General features: G+C 43.6%; 1 protein-coding gene across 1 annotated transcript; it reads left to right on the top strand.

Annotated features, from left to right (window-relative positions):
* Positions 1-678: 678 nt before the first annotated feature.
* Positions 679-13,030, top strand: pomca (proopiomelanocortin a). The gene is made up of 7 exons (XM_079495607.1): positions 679-783; positions 2,904-3,068; positions 5,330-5,450; positions 6,232-6,498; positions 8,625-8,828; positions 9,647-9,726; positions 11,087-13,030. The coding sequence occupies exons 3-7, from the start codon at positions 5,337-5,339 to the stop codon at positions 11,343-11,345; spliced, it is 924 nt and encodes a 307-aa protein (XP_079351733.1). The 5' UTR covers positions 679-783; positions 2,904-3,068; positions 5,330-5,336; the 3' UTR covers positions 11,346-13,030.
* Positions 13,031-17,391: the final 4,361 nt, after the last annotated feature.

Here is a 17,391-nt window from a genome sequence, read left to right as displayed (position 1 = left end):
AGAAGCCTTCCACAGCCCTGAGGGCTTCCCCAGCTAAATAGTGTTTTAAATAAAACATCTTCTCACTAGCGGGTATTGGCTGTCGGTCTATCAATGCCATAAAGGCCATTCTCCAGTTCACAAACTCCAATGGCTCACCGGAAAATACTGTTGGCTCTGCGGTGGGGAGGCGATTTATACTTAGTGAATGAATGAAAACCCAAACAAACCCTAACCTTGCTCCGCCTAGGGGCTAACAAGCTGTTTGAACTTTGAATGCCACCTGGAACCTTCATTCACCGTCACCCATCATAGGAAATTGTTGCATGTCAACACTGATTACAGCAGGCACTGTGGAAAATATAGACTGCTCAGTACACTGAAGGTACAAACGTTGGGAACTGCCCATAGTTTCAAGAATGTGTATTACAATGCACGTTCAATGGTTCGTAGTGGAAAAACACTGTGAGAGGCGGACTTTCAGCCCGCACCCCGGAATGTGTATTATTCATAACTCTGCATGCGCGCTGACAGCACTGCTCCCGACAGCAGATCAGAGAAAGGCTCGCTGCTCCGCTGTCTGCAGATAGACTGTTGTGTTGTCTGCTCTCCGTGAGGAAAGCTTGACATGCAAAAGAACTATCTCATCATTGACATGCAGAAAAAGTAGGCTACTGTTTTCTTAGCTTTGTGACTGACCAATGAGAAGCAGATTTGTCTGCAAAGGAACTTGTGTCTGTCACAAATAAAAGTTCTGTCCTGCAAGCCCATGTCAACAACACAGACAAGGCAGCTGTGCGCGAGGTGAGTCCTTCTGTAAATTAAATTGACCGAATATTATTTTGTACAACCAAGCAAAGCATATGATATGATGGTTTGGAGAATAGGCTGCAGGTCTCTCTTTTTATAAGAGATAAGCCATTGCATACAGGTTCTCAAACTTTTTAATTTCAAGGACCCCCATAACTCTGAGAGTAAAACCAAATGGACCCATAAGAGTCCCATTTGATTCCATTTGTAGCCTACAGTATCAGAGTTAAAAGTTGTAAAAGGGTCCATTTGGTTCCATTTGTACTAGTTACACTCTCAGAGTTACAGACCTGTAAGGGTCCATTTGGGTCCATGTGTTACACTCTCAGAGTTACAGACCTATAATAGGTCCATTTGGAACCCCCTCAAGGTCAAGGAACCATGAGGGTCCCTGGATCACACCTTTGAGAGCCACTGCCCACTGCTTTAAATAAATACATAACTAATATAGAGCATATTTGATGAAAATTAGGAGCGTAACTTTTTTTGTAATAGATAATTTTTACATCTGAATTTAATTAAAACAGAACCGCGCACGCACAACACATGCACATGCACGACGTGCACGCGCACATGCACGCGCGCATGAATTTGGTAATTCAGAATATGGTAACCCTACCCATAGATCCGAAGTCCCGTTAGTCAGATAGGGATAGTAATTTCGGAACAATGAACCTTCTGACTAATGACACAGCACCACAAAGGTCTAGGTTCAAGATTTACCGCATTAAAGTGTGAGAAGCATTTCCAAACAAACATACCGTGTTGTGCTGCTATGTATACACACTTACACGTAACATTACGTAACATTTGTATGTATTGTAAGTACAAAACAAAGAATGTTTGCTTTCGCCATCTTTGTTGAAGTAATTATGTTTTAAGTTCCTTTCATGCCAGTGTTTATTTTTTAGGGTTATGTTTAGGTATAGTTTTACTGAGTAAAAACTAGAAAATGCCACACAGACAAGGCCTAGTCTTTGCCACGGAACACATTAAGTCTGTGTAGTACAGACATATTGATGACACCCCGGGCGAAGTGCAAATCAAATCGAGGAGCTCAAAGAAGGAAAGGAAAACGTTCGACACAATAAGAGCGATTAACTTTTAGCATTGCATGTGGTGCAGATGAGGTGTATATAACCGGGTTAATCCCGGCGTGGCGGCCACGTCGCTGGCTGAGCGGTGAGCGGTGACACAACAATGGAGCGGCTGAGGACAGCCGTAACCGCACACCCGCGGTCGCCGGTTTGATTCCCCCGTGCTTCCTGGATCTAGCTGGCGTCTGACGACATGTCACCTGCGTGTTAATCCCTCCCCAATCTGACATGACATTTCACACTATAATGGACGCTCGGTGTGCGTGTGTGTGTGTGTGCGTGCGTGTGTGTGTGTGTGTGTGTGTGTGTGTGTGTGTGTGTGTGTGTGTGTGTGTGTGTGTGTGTGTGTGTGTGTGTGTGTGTGTGTGTGTGTGTGTGTGTGTGTGTGTGTGTGTGTGTGTGTGTGTGTGTGTGTGTGTGTGTGTGTGTGACTATACTTGTGAGGAACTGATGTGCCCACACAAGTATAGTAGTTCCCCCACCCCTTTTTCCCCTCACTGTATATGTTTCTTTTCCCTTTTTACCTACTTTATGATGTCTATTTGTACGTCTCTAAATGTTTTGATGAATTGAACAAGGTGGACCCTCTTGTAAACAAGTGTAATGCTTTATTGGGTCGTCCACTCACAGTTAACAGTCTTTGTATTGAGTTGTGCTTGAAATGTACTGTAATTCTGCAAACTGTTAATACATATTTCAATCAATCAATTCAATCAATCAAGCATCTGAGAAGTAGATGCTGTGCATGAGGAACATTTTCCTGTATGGCCCTCACAATATAAATTGTTTGTTTTTTTAATTCGGTTTGGGGCGACCTTTTTAGGATCGGGCATATATTTAGAGGCCATAGTTTAGGGGTCGGGATAAAAAATGTTCTGCTATTTTCAATGCCATCCTAAAATTCTGATATACTAACTCATCGTGAGCATGCGTGCGTGCGCGTGCGTGTGCGTGTGCGTGTGTGTGTGTGTGAGTGCGTGTGCGCGCATGTTGTGGTTGGTCTCTTGCGTCACTCAGGTGTGTCACAGTCCGCTATATAACTCGGAGCCAGGAACGACTAAACACCACACATACACCTTCACACAAACACACACACACTCACTGACTACAACACACACACAAACACAGGACGGACTGACAGAGAGACGAGACAGAGGAGAGAAGGACTCAGGAGGAGGACAGGTAACGTAACAATGATTGTACTTTTCATTGCTTTTTATATGTTTTATTTTTACTTGTTTTTTATTTCAGTTTATTTTAAGTGAATTTGCTGCTGGTGGTGGGGTGGTTTCCCCTCCCCTCCTCTTTTATAGACTTTGTTTTAATTTCCATTATAGTTTCACTTTTAGTTAAATTTAGTTTGAATTGCCATTCATTTTACTGTTAGTTAAATTTAAGGTTTAATTAGTTTAGGTTTCATTTAACCCATTTAGATCTGAGGCCGATAAAAAATCAAATTTTTCTGAAAAACCTATGTTTCTATGTCTGTGGTTCTCAAACTAGTTCATGTCAAGGACCCCCAAGATTATATGTAATTGACCACCGACCCTCGCTGGGAAAGAACATATTTTCAAAGATTTGCTCCTCATTTCCAAGATTTTCCAAAAAAGTCATTTTTTTACATTTTCGTTTTTTCATGTCGTATGAAAGCAGGGAATCATAGCTTCAAATTTACATATTGGTTGTTCAGTTTGACCCACCAGTTTTAGTTTTAAAAATCCTATCTCAATGAATTCGAATATTTTACGAGACCACTAAAAAAAATGTTTTAAACGAGAAATGCCGACCATCTGAAAAGTATATTAATGTATGCAGTCAATACTTGGTCTGGGCTACTTTTGAACAAATTATTTCATCAATGTGGCGTGGCATGGAGGTGATCAGCCTGTGGCACTGTTGAGGTGTTATGGAAGCCCAGGTTTGCTTTGATAACAGCTGTAAATGTATTGTATTGTTCAGTCTCACACCTTCCTCTTTACAATACAACCTATTCTCTGTGGGGTTCAGGTCAGGCCAGTTGGCTGGTCAGTTAAGCACAGTAATACCATCGTCAGTACACCAGTTACTAGTAATTTTGCACTGTGGGTGGGTGCCAAATCGAGCTGGAAAGGACAATTATCATCTCCATGAAGCTTGTCAACATACTGAAGCACAATGTACTCTAAAAAGATGTCTGTGTTGAAAACCATTGTTAAGTTTCCACTGTCAGTGATCAACACCAGCAGATAACATGGCCTAAATCATCACTGTGTTTTGTCATGTCCAGAGTCTCAACACAACCATCTATTATGATATTTTACAGCACTGTGTGCCTCCGTACATTGACAAGCTTTATGTTGATGCTGATCTTCCTTTTCCAGCAGCACTTGGCGCCTGCCCACAGAGCCAACACTACTAGTAACTGGTGTACTGACCATGGTAGTACTGTGCTTAATTTTACACAATATTCTAATTAATTGAGATGGACCTGTATGACCAGATTTGACTGAGAGCCTGTCATCGTGCAACCTCCAGCTTTTCACCAGAGGAGAAAAACTGAATTTATGTATTTATTTTATCCAAAATGAGTTAATGGCACAGGCAGTCTTAAGTCAGCTGAAATTGTACATGTACTGTAAATATGAAATAAGTGCTTAAACATGTAGCTAGGCGTAATATTAGAGTCCACAGAAGTGAACCATTCAAGGCTGTTTTCTGCAAGACATTACTCAACGTCAGAAAAAGAAAAAACTAAACCAGGTGCTCGACGGAGATACAAACAGGTGATGATGATAAATAGGTTCTCACACGGATCAAACGGGATCAAGGCATAAAGAAAACAGAAACGTTCCGGGCACTCAAAGTTAAAAAGAGGAGGAAATTAAGCCTTTATAAATTAAAAGGGCAACTGCCAACATGTTTCGATCTAACCGGTCTTCATCAGGGCAATTATGATTTATCATTCTTACCCTGATGAAGACCGGTTAGGTGACTTTGATCGTCCCTCTTTTTCCTTTATTACTCAATGTCAATTTGAAGCTATGATTCCCTGCTTTCACATGACATGAAAAAACTAAATGGAATACTAATCCAATGAGCTTAGATCTGCTATTTTTTGAAAAATCGTGAAGATATGTGGCACAAATCTTTGAATATATATTCTTTCAGAGAGAACGTGTTTAACTCAAATCTTTGCTTCTGGGGGGGGGGGGGGGGGGGTCCATGGAACAACATATTTTCAGATGGGGGTCCGTGGCCAAATACAGATCATTCTGGGGGTCCTTGACATGAAACAGGTTGAGCACCAACACATTTTTTTAGAATCAGCCTCAGGTCTAAAAAGGGGCACAGAATCGGCTTACTCTCCTCCACCAATTGTTGTCTGCACCGCCCCAGACCAACCACTAGAGGTCAGCGATGAAACATAAAGTAATTATAATAATTCCTTCCTTCCTGATTTGCAGACAGAACATGTGTCCTGCGTGGTTATTGGTTGTGGCTGTGGTGGGCGTGGCCAGAGGAGCTGCCAGTCAATGTTGGGAGCATCCTTCATGTCAAGACCTGAGCACTGAGAGCAACATGCTGGTAAAACGCACACACACACACACACACACCCGCGGTTGCAATGCATCAGTGTTACTTTTGACAGCAAATTCTGTTTTTTATGGTCTTTTATGGTCTTATTCTTTTGAACACAGCATTTTAGTTTCAGTCATCTGAAATTGTTTAGTCATTTAGTCTTTTGGTCTTATAGTCTTATTGACTTAGTCGACAAAATAACCACATCAATGCATGGTTTTGTAGCTTATAAATTCATTTAGGTTATGTCGTGATTTCCCCCCCCCCAAAAAAAAACAAAAAAAAACATGATCATCAGGCACTATATGATTAATTGATTATACTAGGAGAAAGATATATATTTTTCTCCAAAAACTGTACAGAAAATGTTGAAAGGATTTGTATGTGGCCACACCTGTTAATTAAGTAATTAAAAGCCTGAAGCCACACCCACAGCCGTTGTTGTACGTCAACAAAGGGTTAGAGAGGGGATGATATTGCGATGTCACAATATCGTGTGTATTTCGATTGGGCCTTTTGACTCAAAGGCTTTCAGCTTTCAGGAAGAAACCAACAATACACAGGGAAGACATATTTCAATATTCTAACCACACCTGGAGGTCTATTAAAGCAATGTCAACTCCATACCTGGGTCTATTAGAGTAATGTCAACTCCATAGACTCATACAAAACACCTCGGGTCTTAATAGACCCCATTATACTCTAATGAGTAATGTCAACTCCATAGACACAGAAAAAAGTACAAAAAACACGGCACCCCATCTTTAAATCATCTCTCTCCTCCCAGGAGTGTCTCCAACTCTGCCACACTGACCTGACCGAGGAGTCTCCCGTCTTCCCCGGTGAAGCCCACCTCGCCCCTGTGTCTTCATTATCCTCCTCTTCCTTGGACCCCGCCGCGGACCCCACCTCACTCCTCCTGGCCCCCTCCTCCCTCCTCCTCACCTCGTCGGCCTCGGACCCCCAGGCGGTTCAAGTCCCGGTGCGCCGCTCCTACTCCATGGAGCACTTCCGCTGGGGCAAACCGGTGGGCCGCAAGCGCCGACCCATCAAGGTAGAGTAGAGTGGTGGAAAATAACCTGACACAAATTTTTGCTAAGGACGTGTTTTCTAATCAAACCGCAGGTGTCCTTGGACGTGTATACACGTCTTTAGGGCTTTTTTTTTTTTATATCAGTGTTGTTTTTGGCAGCAGATTTTGATTTTAGTTTTAGTCATAGTCTCTTGAATAGTTTTCATTTAGTTTTAGTCACATTTTAGTCACCTGGAATGTTTTATTGTTAGTCTAGTTTTAGTCGACTAAATGTCATAAGATTTTAGTTAACTAAATCTACAGTTGATTAAGTCGAACAAAATGTATCTTGGCGGGCCTCAATGCCGTCGTATCACTTGCTGAAAATAGCCGATCTACAAGCTCAAAACTGCGACGCGTTGTGAGCTTGTAGATCGGCTATTTTCAGCATGCAACCAAGTGTAAAATGACTTATAATGGATTGTCCACTAGTCATTCCTAACATTTTAGTCTAGTTTTTATTTGTTGACGAAATTGTCAGTATATTTAGTCTTAGCTTTAGTCATCATAGCTTAGTTTTCATTTAGTTTTCGTCAGTGAAACATTTCGAAGAACATTTTTCGTCTTAGTTTTAGTCGACGAAATCAACACTGATTGATATAAAACTCTATATATTTATATATTTATATATTTTTTTTTTGGCCTCCTGCTGCACCGTACTCCTTGTGTTTCTTTCTGTTCACTTCCTTGTTTACGGCTCCAAAAGAATGGCTCGGGAGCCATAAAGGGAGCTCTCCATGGTTTTGACCAGAGCAAAGGGACAATGTCTTAATTTCTGACTTCAGCATGCCTCTCGTTTGGAATATTAACGCTTCTAGAGAGACTTTAACGTGACCAGCGTGAGGTAAGAACCGAAGATCATGCCTCCCGGTTCTGGGGGGAACGGAATGGAGGGACCTTTCAGAGTAAAATCTGCCATATCTGCTGGCACTCAAGCGCCTTTATTTTGAAAGATGCTGGAGCCATCGGTTGTGGTTAAAGGGACGGTTCACCACCAACATGACATTTCTGTCAATCACTCCCCCATGGAGCCTTGAATACATGGGGATTTGTTTTTGTCCCATTCCTAAGTCAATCTTTTTTTTTTTTCTCCCACGATTTTACAACCTATTTTTTCACCCAGTGTCAATTATCTAATGTAATCCTGGGCGCTACACTTCCTCTGCCAACCTGGGGAGCGCAGCGGACTGACCTCATGCTTCCTTCAATGCATGAGGAGTCCAAGCTGCTTCTTTTCACCTGACAGGGAAGAGTTTCCCCCGGCCGGACGTAGCTTGTGGAAGGAACACGTTATTCCGACCAGTTCATTTCCCCTCCATCAGGCGCCCCCATCAGGCTGGCCAGAGGGAGGTATTTTAGAGACCAGGATTACTGCATGTTTTTTGTGAGGGTATACCTACCCTAGGCGACACGGGGAGAACATGCAAACTCCACACAGAAAGGCCCTTTCGCCAACCCCGCCTCAGGTATGGCCACTGATGATGCGTTATGGATAACGAGCACCTTTTCGATCTGGCTTATCGAGCACTCTATCGAGCATTTTCTATTATTTTGAGGAAAGACGGATGACAATACATTCTGAACAGAACCAGTATATTTTACTAGGGGCTTCAAATACAGTACTTTTCTAACAGATGGAAGGCAATTGACCTTTTAACCAATGAAATAATATTAAATAAACTGTTAACTGGTTAATTTATCTACAGTAGGTCACTTTAAAAGTGTAATTTTGTTTACCCGGGCAGCGCTGGTTGGCTGGTTTGGCACACTTTTAGACCGACATGTTTGTGCCAGCATGGATGATTACATTTAAACATGATGTAATGGGCCGCTATTTGCTTGATAACAGGCTTGATAAGCCCAAAGCTTATTGATAATGGGTACTCAGCTTGTTATCAGAATCTTTCGGGTATCGATTATCGAGCTCCATCCTTCTCCTTCCCTCCCCTCCCCTCCCCTCCCCTTCCTCTCCTCTCCTCTCCTCTCCTCTCCTCTCCTCTCCTCTCCTCTCCTCTCCTCTCCTCTCCTCTCCTCTCCTCTCCTCTCCTCTCCTCTCCTCTCCTCTCCTCCCATCTCATCCTCCCATCTCCTCTCCTTACCTCCTGCAGACCCCATCATCATCATCATCCTCCTCTTCCTCGGACCCCGCGGACCCCCCCTCTCCCCTCCTGCCCGCCGACTCCTCCTCCCTGCTCCTCGCCACGTCACCCTCGGACCCCCAGGAGAGCCAGGCGATTCGAGCCCCGGCACGCCGCTCCTACCACATGGGGCACTTCCGCTGGGGCAAACCGAGCAAGCGCACACCTGTCAAGGTAGATTGGTGACATGATTGGTGGGTGACTCAACAGTCTCCATTGAGTCTCCTGCCTGCCTGCCGGTCATCAAAGTATTGTCTCAGTGAATGTGACCAAAAAAAACCCCAAAAAACTCCATGAATGCAAGGCTTTGTGGGGTGTGGTATGTGTAATTGAGAGACAAGTCATTTTGGGGGCTGAACTATCCCTTTTAAACAAGCACAGAGAGTGACATTTTGAATTTGTATTGTATTTCTACATTGTGTAACACAGTGGTTCCCAAAGTGGGGTCCGGGGACCCCCAGTGGTCCTTGAGGGAGTTCCAGGGGGTTCCCCAGCTAAATGATAGTTAGGAACCAAATGGACCCTTATGGGTCTGTAACTCAGAGAGTGTATACAAATGGAACCAACACCCTCAGAGTTAAATTAACATTGATTTTACAATATAAATTGGGGTCTCAGAGATAAAAGCCCCATTTGGGGGGGGGGGGGGGGGCGTAGACTAATGCATTTCAAACTGAGGGTCCTTGAAATTAAACGGGTGGAGAATCACTGCTAGAACTGTAAAAAAAACTTCTCTTATGGGGGTCCCTGGCATATCTTTTTCACATGGGGGTTTGCGGGATAATTAGTGTCAATTTGGGGGTCCTTGACATGACAAAGTTTGTGAACCGCTGTTGTAACAGAGTATTTCTACATGGTGGTATTATTGCTACCTTCACTGAATAGCAGATCTACAAGCTCGTAGCGCGGCACCGAGTGCCGCGCTACGAGCTTGTAGATCTGCTATTCAGTAAAACATGTGATTACATCTTCCACACTGTGATCTACAACAGGTCTTCACGTCAGCAGGGGGAGCTGTCGCCGCCCTGGAGGAACCTGCTGAGAGCTCTGACGAGTTTGGCTTCCTCCCCAGGTTAGGATTTCTTCATTTTCTTTTTGCCAGGTGCTTGAAAAGTGCCTGGACTACATTTTCATCCACACGACTACTCACTGACTCAATTACTTTAGGGACAACCTAGTCATGATTGGCTGCCTCCTAAGCCAATGATAGTCTGAACGGCATAAAATCCCATACTCTGAGCTAACTGCCAGCGATTCAGAGCGTTAACTTGTCACTAATCTTTGAAAAATCATATATTCTTCTTCAATAGAGTGTCGCAGTCCCGCCCCCTTTCATGACGGCCACAGGCCCAGGAAATAATTCCCAATGCATTTTTCCCATATACATTTCAAAAAGTATTTATTTAAAGATCTGTAAGCCTCGAACAAAGCCAACTCGGATCGTGACAAATCATGACAACAAATAAAAAAAATTGAGCCGAACAAATAATTAGAAAGAAGAAAAAAGGGGCAGCGCATAACACTTTTGTTGTTTTTCTTCTTTGTAATTATTTGTTCGGCCCAAAATATTGTGTTTGTTGTCATGATTTGTCACGATCCAAGTTGTGGCTTTGTCCGCGGCGTAAATGTCTTTAAATAAATTTTGAAAAGTCTATGGGGAATTTTTTTTTTTTCCCTGGGCCTGCCGTCGTCATGAACGGGGGTGGAACTGCGGCGCTCTATAGCGATCCATTCACAGAATGCTATAGTCGGCGTCCTGTTTTCACCAGTCTTTTAGCATTATCCTAAACCAGCTGAAAAATGCATCTGGGTTTTCTGGATATACCCTTCTTTTCACCAAAAACACAATCTGGGAAAATAAATCACGGATAGAAGCATTTTTATAAATCCTTTATATTTTCTGGGTGTATTCTTCTCTGGAAGTCATAGCATGTTAGTGAAGAGCACCCTTTCTAGCGTACTAACTGACAACACCAGTCACTCGTAGATCTACGTCCATGGCAGTCGGTGTGTTACGATAACAACTAGAGTTGTCCTGATACTGTATCGGAAAATTATCGGTATCGCCCCTTATTTGTCATATCGGGTCATATCGGTATCGGCGAATATGCCAGTCTAACCACCGATCCGACACAGGGGTAAGGGGTTGACATTATGGCAAGTAAATACAATGTTGGGGCATGTGAAGTTTGCTTTGGAGTTACCCAAACTGCAAGTGCACATTTGAGTGAGGAGTCTGCTATAAACACAACACGAGATGTATAGCTAGATAGCTATAAACACAACACGAGATCGCAACACTGGTATCGGTATTCGATATCGGTATGGGCTAACACAGAAATGGTGGTATCGGGATCGGATCGGAAACGAAAAAAGTGTATCGGGACATCCCTAATAACAACCATTGCTCTTTCTCTCCCTCCCCCATGCAGTGAAATGAGACGCGAGCTGCTGGCCAATGAGGTGCTGCAGGATGGCGGGGCGGAGCCCAACGCCGCCGCCGAGCCCATGAGTCCCGCCGAGAAGAGGAGGGACGGCAACTACAAGATGAGCCACTTCCGCTGGAGCGGGCCGCCCGCCACCAAGCGCTACGGCGGCTTCATGAAGTCCTGGGACGAGCGCGCCCAGAAGCCCCTCCTCACCCTGTTCAAGAACGTCATCCACCAGGACGCAGCCACGGCACAGGAGTAGAAAGAGAGAGAGAGAGTAAGAGAGAGAGAGAGAGACGAAGGAATGCCTGATTATGCTATAGAGCAGTGGTTTTCAACCCTTTTCGTATCAAGGCCCCATTATTTATTCAGCATTTGAGCCACGGAACCACCATTTGATGACATTTAAGCCTCTCAGAACCAAAACGTTGACTATTTTCTTGTCGTTGGATGAGATTCCATTCCATGCTTTTGGCTACTTTTGACCAAAATAACAATTATTCTACATTCTCTTTATCGTGTAGACTTCTTGTAAATTAAGTAATGCAGATGTTTAACAATAATGTAACTCTTGATAGCGTAAAATGAAACCGAATGGAGCCGCACGGGTCCATTTGCTTTCATTTTACGCTCTCAAGAGTTAAAGATCTAATAAGGGTCCATTTGGTTACCATTAACTCTCCGTCATTTAGCTGGGGACCACCTGGAACCCTCTCGAGGACCACTGGTTGAAAACCACTGCTATAGAGCAGCCAAGTCCTGACGTCACTCCTTCATCCCCTGCTGGGTCGCGGAAGTCTTTTCTCTGTGGAGAATAACATCGGGTCATCTCCCAATCGTCTCCTATAAGAACTGTGGTCCAAAAATAAACAAACTGTCTCTGCGATATTCTCGGGGAGGTGTCTCTGTATCGTTTTACGACAGTCAGTCAGTCATATTATTTGATACAGTCCGTTTCTGGTGAAAACTGTACCTAATTCGGCGGCGGTGCCATTAGCGTTTTCTCGCCGTCAGTTGATTCTTCATATCCATATGAGTCAAACCACCAAGTTCTTATCTGACGAGATATTAATGAAAATAAAAAATGGGAATACAGAATAGTGGGGAAAACGCGACCCAGTTAGGATGTATAGATTATGTCAGACTTCGGTGCTCAATACAAAATAGCAGATGTACAAGCTCACAACGGATTGATTGATTGATTGATTGAGTGAAGACTTTATTAGGCAGAAGAAAACAGCACGGTGTACTAACAGCCAAAAGGATAACACAAACGCTCCAGAGGGACTTGTTGGTGAGCGTGCACATCTGCTATTTTGGCCCGGTTCATGACACCAGCACCAACAAGTAGGCCTATAAAAACAGAAGCTTATTATTAAAAATAATATCTGGATTGGCTATCTTGATAAACTTATCAAGATAGCCAATCCAGATATTATTTTTAATTTATCAAAATATCCAATCCAAATGTCCGTAATTTATCAAGTTAGCCAATCACACGCTTCGCCACTAGTACAAAGAAAAATGTCTCTCCAAAAAAAACCGCCCGCCGTCCCCTCATCTCCCCGCCCCCATTTGCTGAGCTCGAGCCAATGGTATCCGTAAACGTCACCAAAATGGGCGGGACAGGAAGTTCAAGCCATATTTGGTCGGTGTCTTCCTTCCTTTCCCGCCCTACCGTCTTCGGTATAAATATCAGATTGAGCCAGCGATGTAAGCTAGCCACGCTGTCACGGCATTGGCTGTTGTTAGTTTTTTTTTAGCTGGTGTTGTGTGTCTGGTGGGCTATGATTGGCTGAGAAAGGCTCCCGACAGTGTTTTGATTAATGAAGAGTGCTGATGACCCCTACTGGCCGATGTGTGTTCTACACCTGTACATAACTGTCAAATAAATTACATGTGAAATACAATAAATCTGAAGGAAATAAATAAATAACATGAAGGCAACTCTGTCCGTCTGTCTGTCTGTCTGTCTGTCTGTCTGTCTGTCTGTCTGTCTGTCTGTCTGTCTGTCTGTCTGTCTGTCTGTCTGTCTGTACTGAGAGCATGCTTTGTGGATTCCGGATGCTATTGTTTAGAGCAGTGGTTTCTCAACCTTTTCAGGCCGCGATCCCCCAAAATAATCCCATTTGAAACTGGGGACCAACCACCCTACCCTGACAAGCACTTTGAATTGTAGGAGTTGAGGCAATTACACACAACTCTCATCTATATGACGCTGGGGTATATAGCGAAGGGCTAATTATGTTTCATCTAATTACACAGCGGCTGTGGCTGGCCATGGAGAGTGTCAGATAGTGTTACCTCACTCATGTTCATGTCAGAATGAGTTATTGATGTGAACTCGCAGCAGCTGGATACACTCGATGTTCATTACAGCATCAGCCAATATTCCATCAACAGTACCGTGCATGCATTTCCAGAATAGAGCGAGGGAGAGAGAGAGAGAGGGAGGCAGGGACGTGCACACACATATCAAAGGGGGCTTCAACCCCTGCCCTTTTACCCGTCTGTAAAACAACTGCCCTCTCCAGACCACGAATGCAGCATTTACTACGGTGAAAGAAATTAAAAAGCCGCCCTCTCCTTTCCATGCCATGCCGTAAGGCAGCATTCAGGAGATTTTTTTTTTTCCTGAAGTCTCCTGAACTAATTTGTTTCTAAATCCATGCCGTACACCGCATCTCCAGTAGATAAAGAGTGCAGGGTTGTGCCCCGAAAATAGCTGATCTGCTATTTTTTCGCTAGTTTGGGCCAAAAGTTAACCTGACTCCGCCAGATGGGACAGCAGAGAGTACACTGCGTTCCCTCCCGAGCATTTGTTTAGAAATCCATGTCTTCGCCACATCTCCAGTAGCCAACAAATGCGCAGGCTCGCGTCCGGGAAAATAGCGGATCTACAAGCTCTCAACGCGTCGCAGCGTGACATGTTGAGAGCTTGTAGATCGGCTATTTTCTTCCAAAAAGTGCCCTCTTACGGAATTTCAGCCCCTGCCTCTCTAACACTCTACACGTCCCTCCTGCTCGGGAGGGAACGCAGTGTACTCTCTGCTGTCCGCTCTGGCGGAGTCTGGTTAGCCAAAAGTGCCCTCTTATGGGATTTCAGCCCCTGCCTCTCTTAACACTCTCTGCACGTGCCTGGAGGGAGGAGGAGGGAATGAACGAATGGATGGAAGGCGTACGGTGTAACTCTAGAAACACTCTGCTGGCAGGCCAGGATTAACAATGGAACTTAGTGGAGCTTAAGCTCCAGGGCCTCGATCACCTTGCACGGACCTGTGCCAGACTATTTCAAAGAGGTACAGCTGTTGCTTCCGTCGGAAACCGTATTCATAGGTCACCGATTTCACTGTAACGCAAAACAGGAACCCGAGCTAGTGTTTTCGTCCGTCCAACAGTTTCTTAACCACTTGGTGGGAGGAGACTCAGAAATGGCAGATCCTGCAGTCGGAGAGCAGTGGCGATAGTGCTGGCGGTGCGCTGAATGCATGCGTGTTCATTCACTGGCCTCGCAAACGCAAAAAGTGACGTTCTTGATTGTATCACGTGCAGGGACGTGTAGAGGGTGTTAGAGAAGCAGGGGCTGAAATTCCGTAAGAGGGCACTTTTTGGAAGAATATTGCCGATCTACAAGCGCTGCGGCGCGTTGAGAGCTTGTAGATCCGCTATTTTTGTTGGCTACTGGAGATGTGGCAATGACATGGATTTCTAAACAAATACTTTCAATGCTAAAATGCTGAGTTCAAGATCAGGAGAGTTCAGAAAACAGCAATTCTCTGGTATGGCATGGAAAGGAGAGGAGGGGCATTTGCATTTCTTTCACCATAATAAATGCTGCATTCGTGGTCTGGAAAGGGAAGTTGTTTTACAGACGGGTAAAAGGGCAGGGGCTGAAGCCCCCTTTGATGTCAATGTGTGCACGTCGCGGACCCTGATTACGCGTGCATGGGCGGGGCCTTTTGATTTGGTGTAGCTCCAGGAGTCCAGGGCCCTGGGAGGGGTTGATTCGGCACTGTCTGTGACTGCTGGTATTTTGTGGAACCTCGTGACATTCCCCTGCACCTGAGAGGCTGTGAGCTGCAGCGCTCGCTGGGTGTGCGCTGTGGGTCACAGCTCAGCTATTCTAACCACTCGCTGGCTCGGTGGTCCTGTGTGGACATCAAGGTTAGTTTTGACATTTTCATTTGGGTTGTGAGTCAGTGTTGATTTTGTTTTACACATTTTAGTCACCTGAAAAGTTTAGTGTTAAGTGTTATATCATGATTTTAGTCAACTAAATCTACAGTTGATTTAGTCGACTAAAATGTATTGTGGTGGGCCTTGATGCCGTCGTAATGGCTGATTTTACACTTAAAGAAAATAGTCGCGCTGCGACGCGTTGTGAGCTTGTAGATCTGCAATTTTTCAGCATGTAACCAAGTGTAAAATGACTTATACGGGATCTCTTGTCCACTAGTCCCTTCCTAACATTTTAGAGTTTTTATTTGTTGATGAAATTGTCAATATATTTAGTCTTAGTTTTAGTCATCATGGCTTAGTTTTTTTATGTATATAATTCAAACTTTTATTTGTTTTTCAAAATTGTACAAGATCTAGGTTCAGTACAAAGCACCATCAACATTATAAACCTTACAAATAGCCAGTCCAAGAAACGTAACAATTAAAATGAAAATAAAGAAGAAGAAAAATAAAAGCAAAGACATTCAAGGTTCATATACATCCAGTATTCATCCCATGTCTCTTTCTGCATTTACCATGCAGCCCAACATATATTCATATGATGTTATTTTGATCATTTCTTCATTCCATTCTTTAAGCCCAGGTGTTCTGGGGACTTTCCAATGACGCAACAGTATTCTGGCAGCGGTAACAAGTCCAACCTTTATAATAGTGAAATCATTTTTAGATAATGCCAGGGACAGCAGTTCTGTCCCCTAATAGACCCAGCCGCGGATCTCTGGGCTACGTGAATCCCACCCATTTCTCAAGGAATTCCAGTACTCTACACCAGGGGTTCTCAATGTTTTTGGCCGGGGACCCCTGGAAATGCTTTGGCAATGTCTCGGGACCCCCGCCCCGCCCCCTCCCGACCCCCAATATAAATTGACTGCTACAATAACCTTAACCCATTTTGGGCGGGAACCCCTTTTGGTGTTTTAAGCATTATGTTATAATTTAGCTATTGAAAAATAGCAGATCTAAAAGCTCATAGCGCGCCACCGAGAGGCGCGCTACGAGCTTGTAGGTCTGCTATTTTTGAAAAATCGTGAAAATATATATATATATTTTTTGAAAATAATTTGGGGACCCCCTAAAATAATTTGGCGACCCCCCGAGGGGTCGCGACCCACGGGTTGAGAACCCCTGCTCTACACCAGAACGGGTATGTGACATCATATGCATATATGTGCCAACATGTATCATTATCCGCTATTCCCATTTTAAGTAATCTAGTCGGTGTCAAATAATATCTATGAATTATCTTATACTGAATAAATGTCCCTCTTGCTTCTCTAATTCCAATGCTCATTTTCAATGTCAACCCCCGAATCATTCTGCCAAATCAATTTGAGACTGTCACATGTACCTCCCAGCAGTTCTTTTGCCATTTTGTAAAAAATCTGATGCAGTATGAGCTTCATGTGGTAATTTTAGATATTCAACTAGTGAATTTTCAACAGTATCAAGAGTACTACCCAGACAGTGTCTCATTTGTAAATATTTCCAGAATGTAATCATTTCCAAGGTCAAATTTCTCTTTTAAATCTGAGTAAGTTATAAAAGCCCCATTTTCAAATAGATCACCAATAGTATTGTTCGGTTATTTGGCGTTGTTGGGCCGAGGCTCCGACCAGCCCTGGTACTAGGCAGAGTTAAAGGACTAACACGCACAGTTGAACCAAATGCTCCCAATGATAGCTTATATTTGATGAACTCAAACGTGTATTTTATAGGGTTTTTATTAATTCATATTAATTAAACACTTCCAATCATACATTCACACGTTCTGTTCACACTTCCCCCCAACTCAAGATGAATACAGTAACCCCGGAATCTGGATTACAGGTCCTATTGGTCTGTAGTTCTATCCTAACTCTGTCGGTAGGGTTTACTATCATTTTACACTCTAATCTCCCAGATTATGGTACAGTTTAGCTTGTCATAGTTGTTTCTCAGACTTAGTTCAGTACATTAATGGTACATTAATTAAGTGTACATTAAGTGTAATCATGTGGTTTTAATTCTACCTTATCGTTAATCAGATGATAATTGATCAATGATCGGGATGACAAGAACACAGAGAGAAC

Source organism: Electrona antarctica (assembly GCF_951216825.1).
Source record: "Electrona antarctica genome assembly, chromosome: 24".
Classification (NCBI taxonomy): domain Eukaryota; kingdom Metazoa; phylum Chordata; class Actinopteri; order Myctophiformes; family Myctophidae; genus Electrona; species Electrona antarctica.
The sequence above is the reverse complement of the archived record's forward strand: the minus strand, read 5'-3'. Positions and strand labels throughout refer to the sequence as shown.

What these genes read in the sequence shown, in the direction of transcription:
- pomca (XM_079495607.1), top strand. Translation starts at nt 5,337, where the DNA reads ATGTGTCCTGCGTGGTTATTGGTTGTGGCTGTGGTGGGCGTGGCCAGA. An exon ending in GCACTGAGAGCAACATGCTG is followed by an intron (nt 5,451 to 6,231) that starts GTAAAACGCACA and finishes CTCTCCTCCCAG; the next exon opens with GAGTGTCTCCAACTCTGCCA. An exon ending in GAGTTTGGCTTCCTCCCCAG is followed by an intron (nt 9,727 to 11,086) that starts GTTAGGATTTCT and finishes TCCCCCATGCAG; the next exon opens with TGAAATGAGACGCGAGCTGC.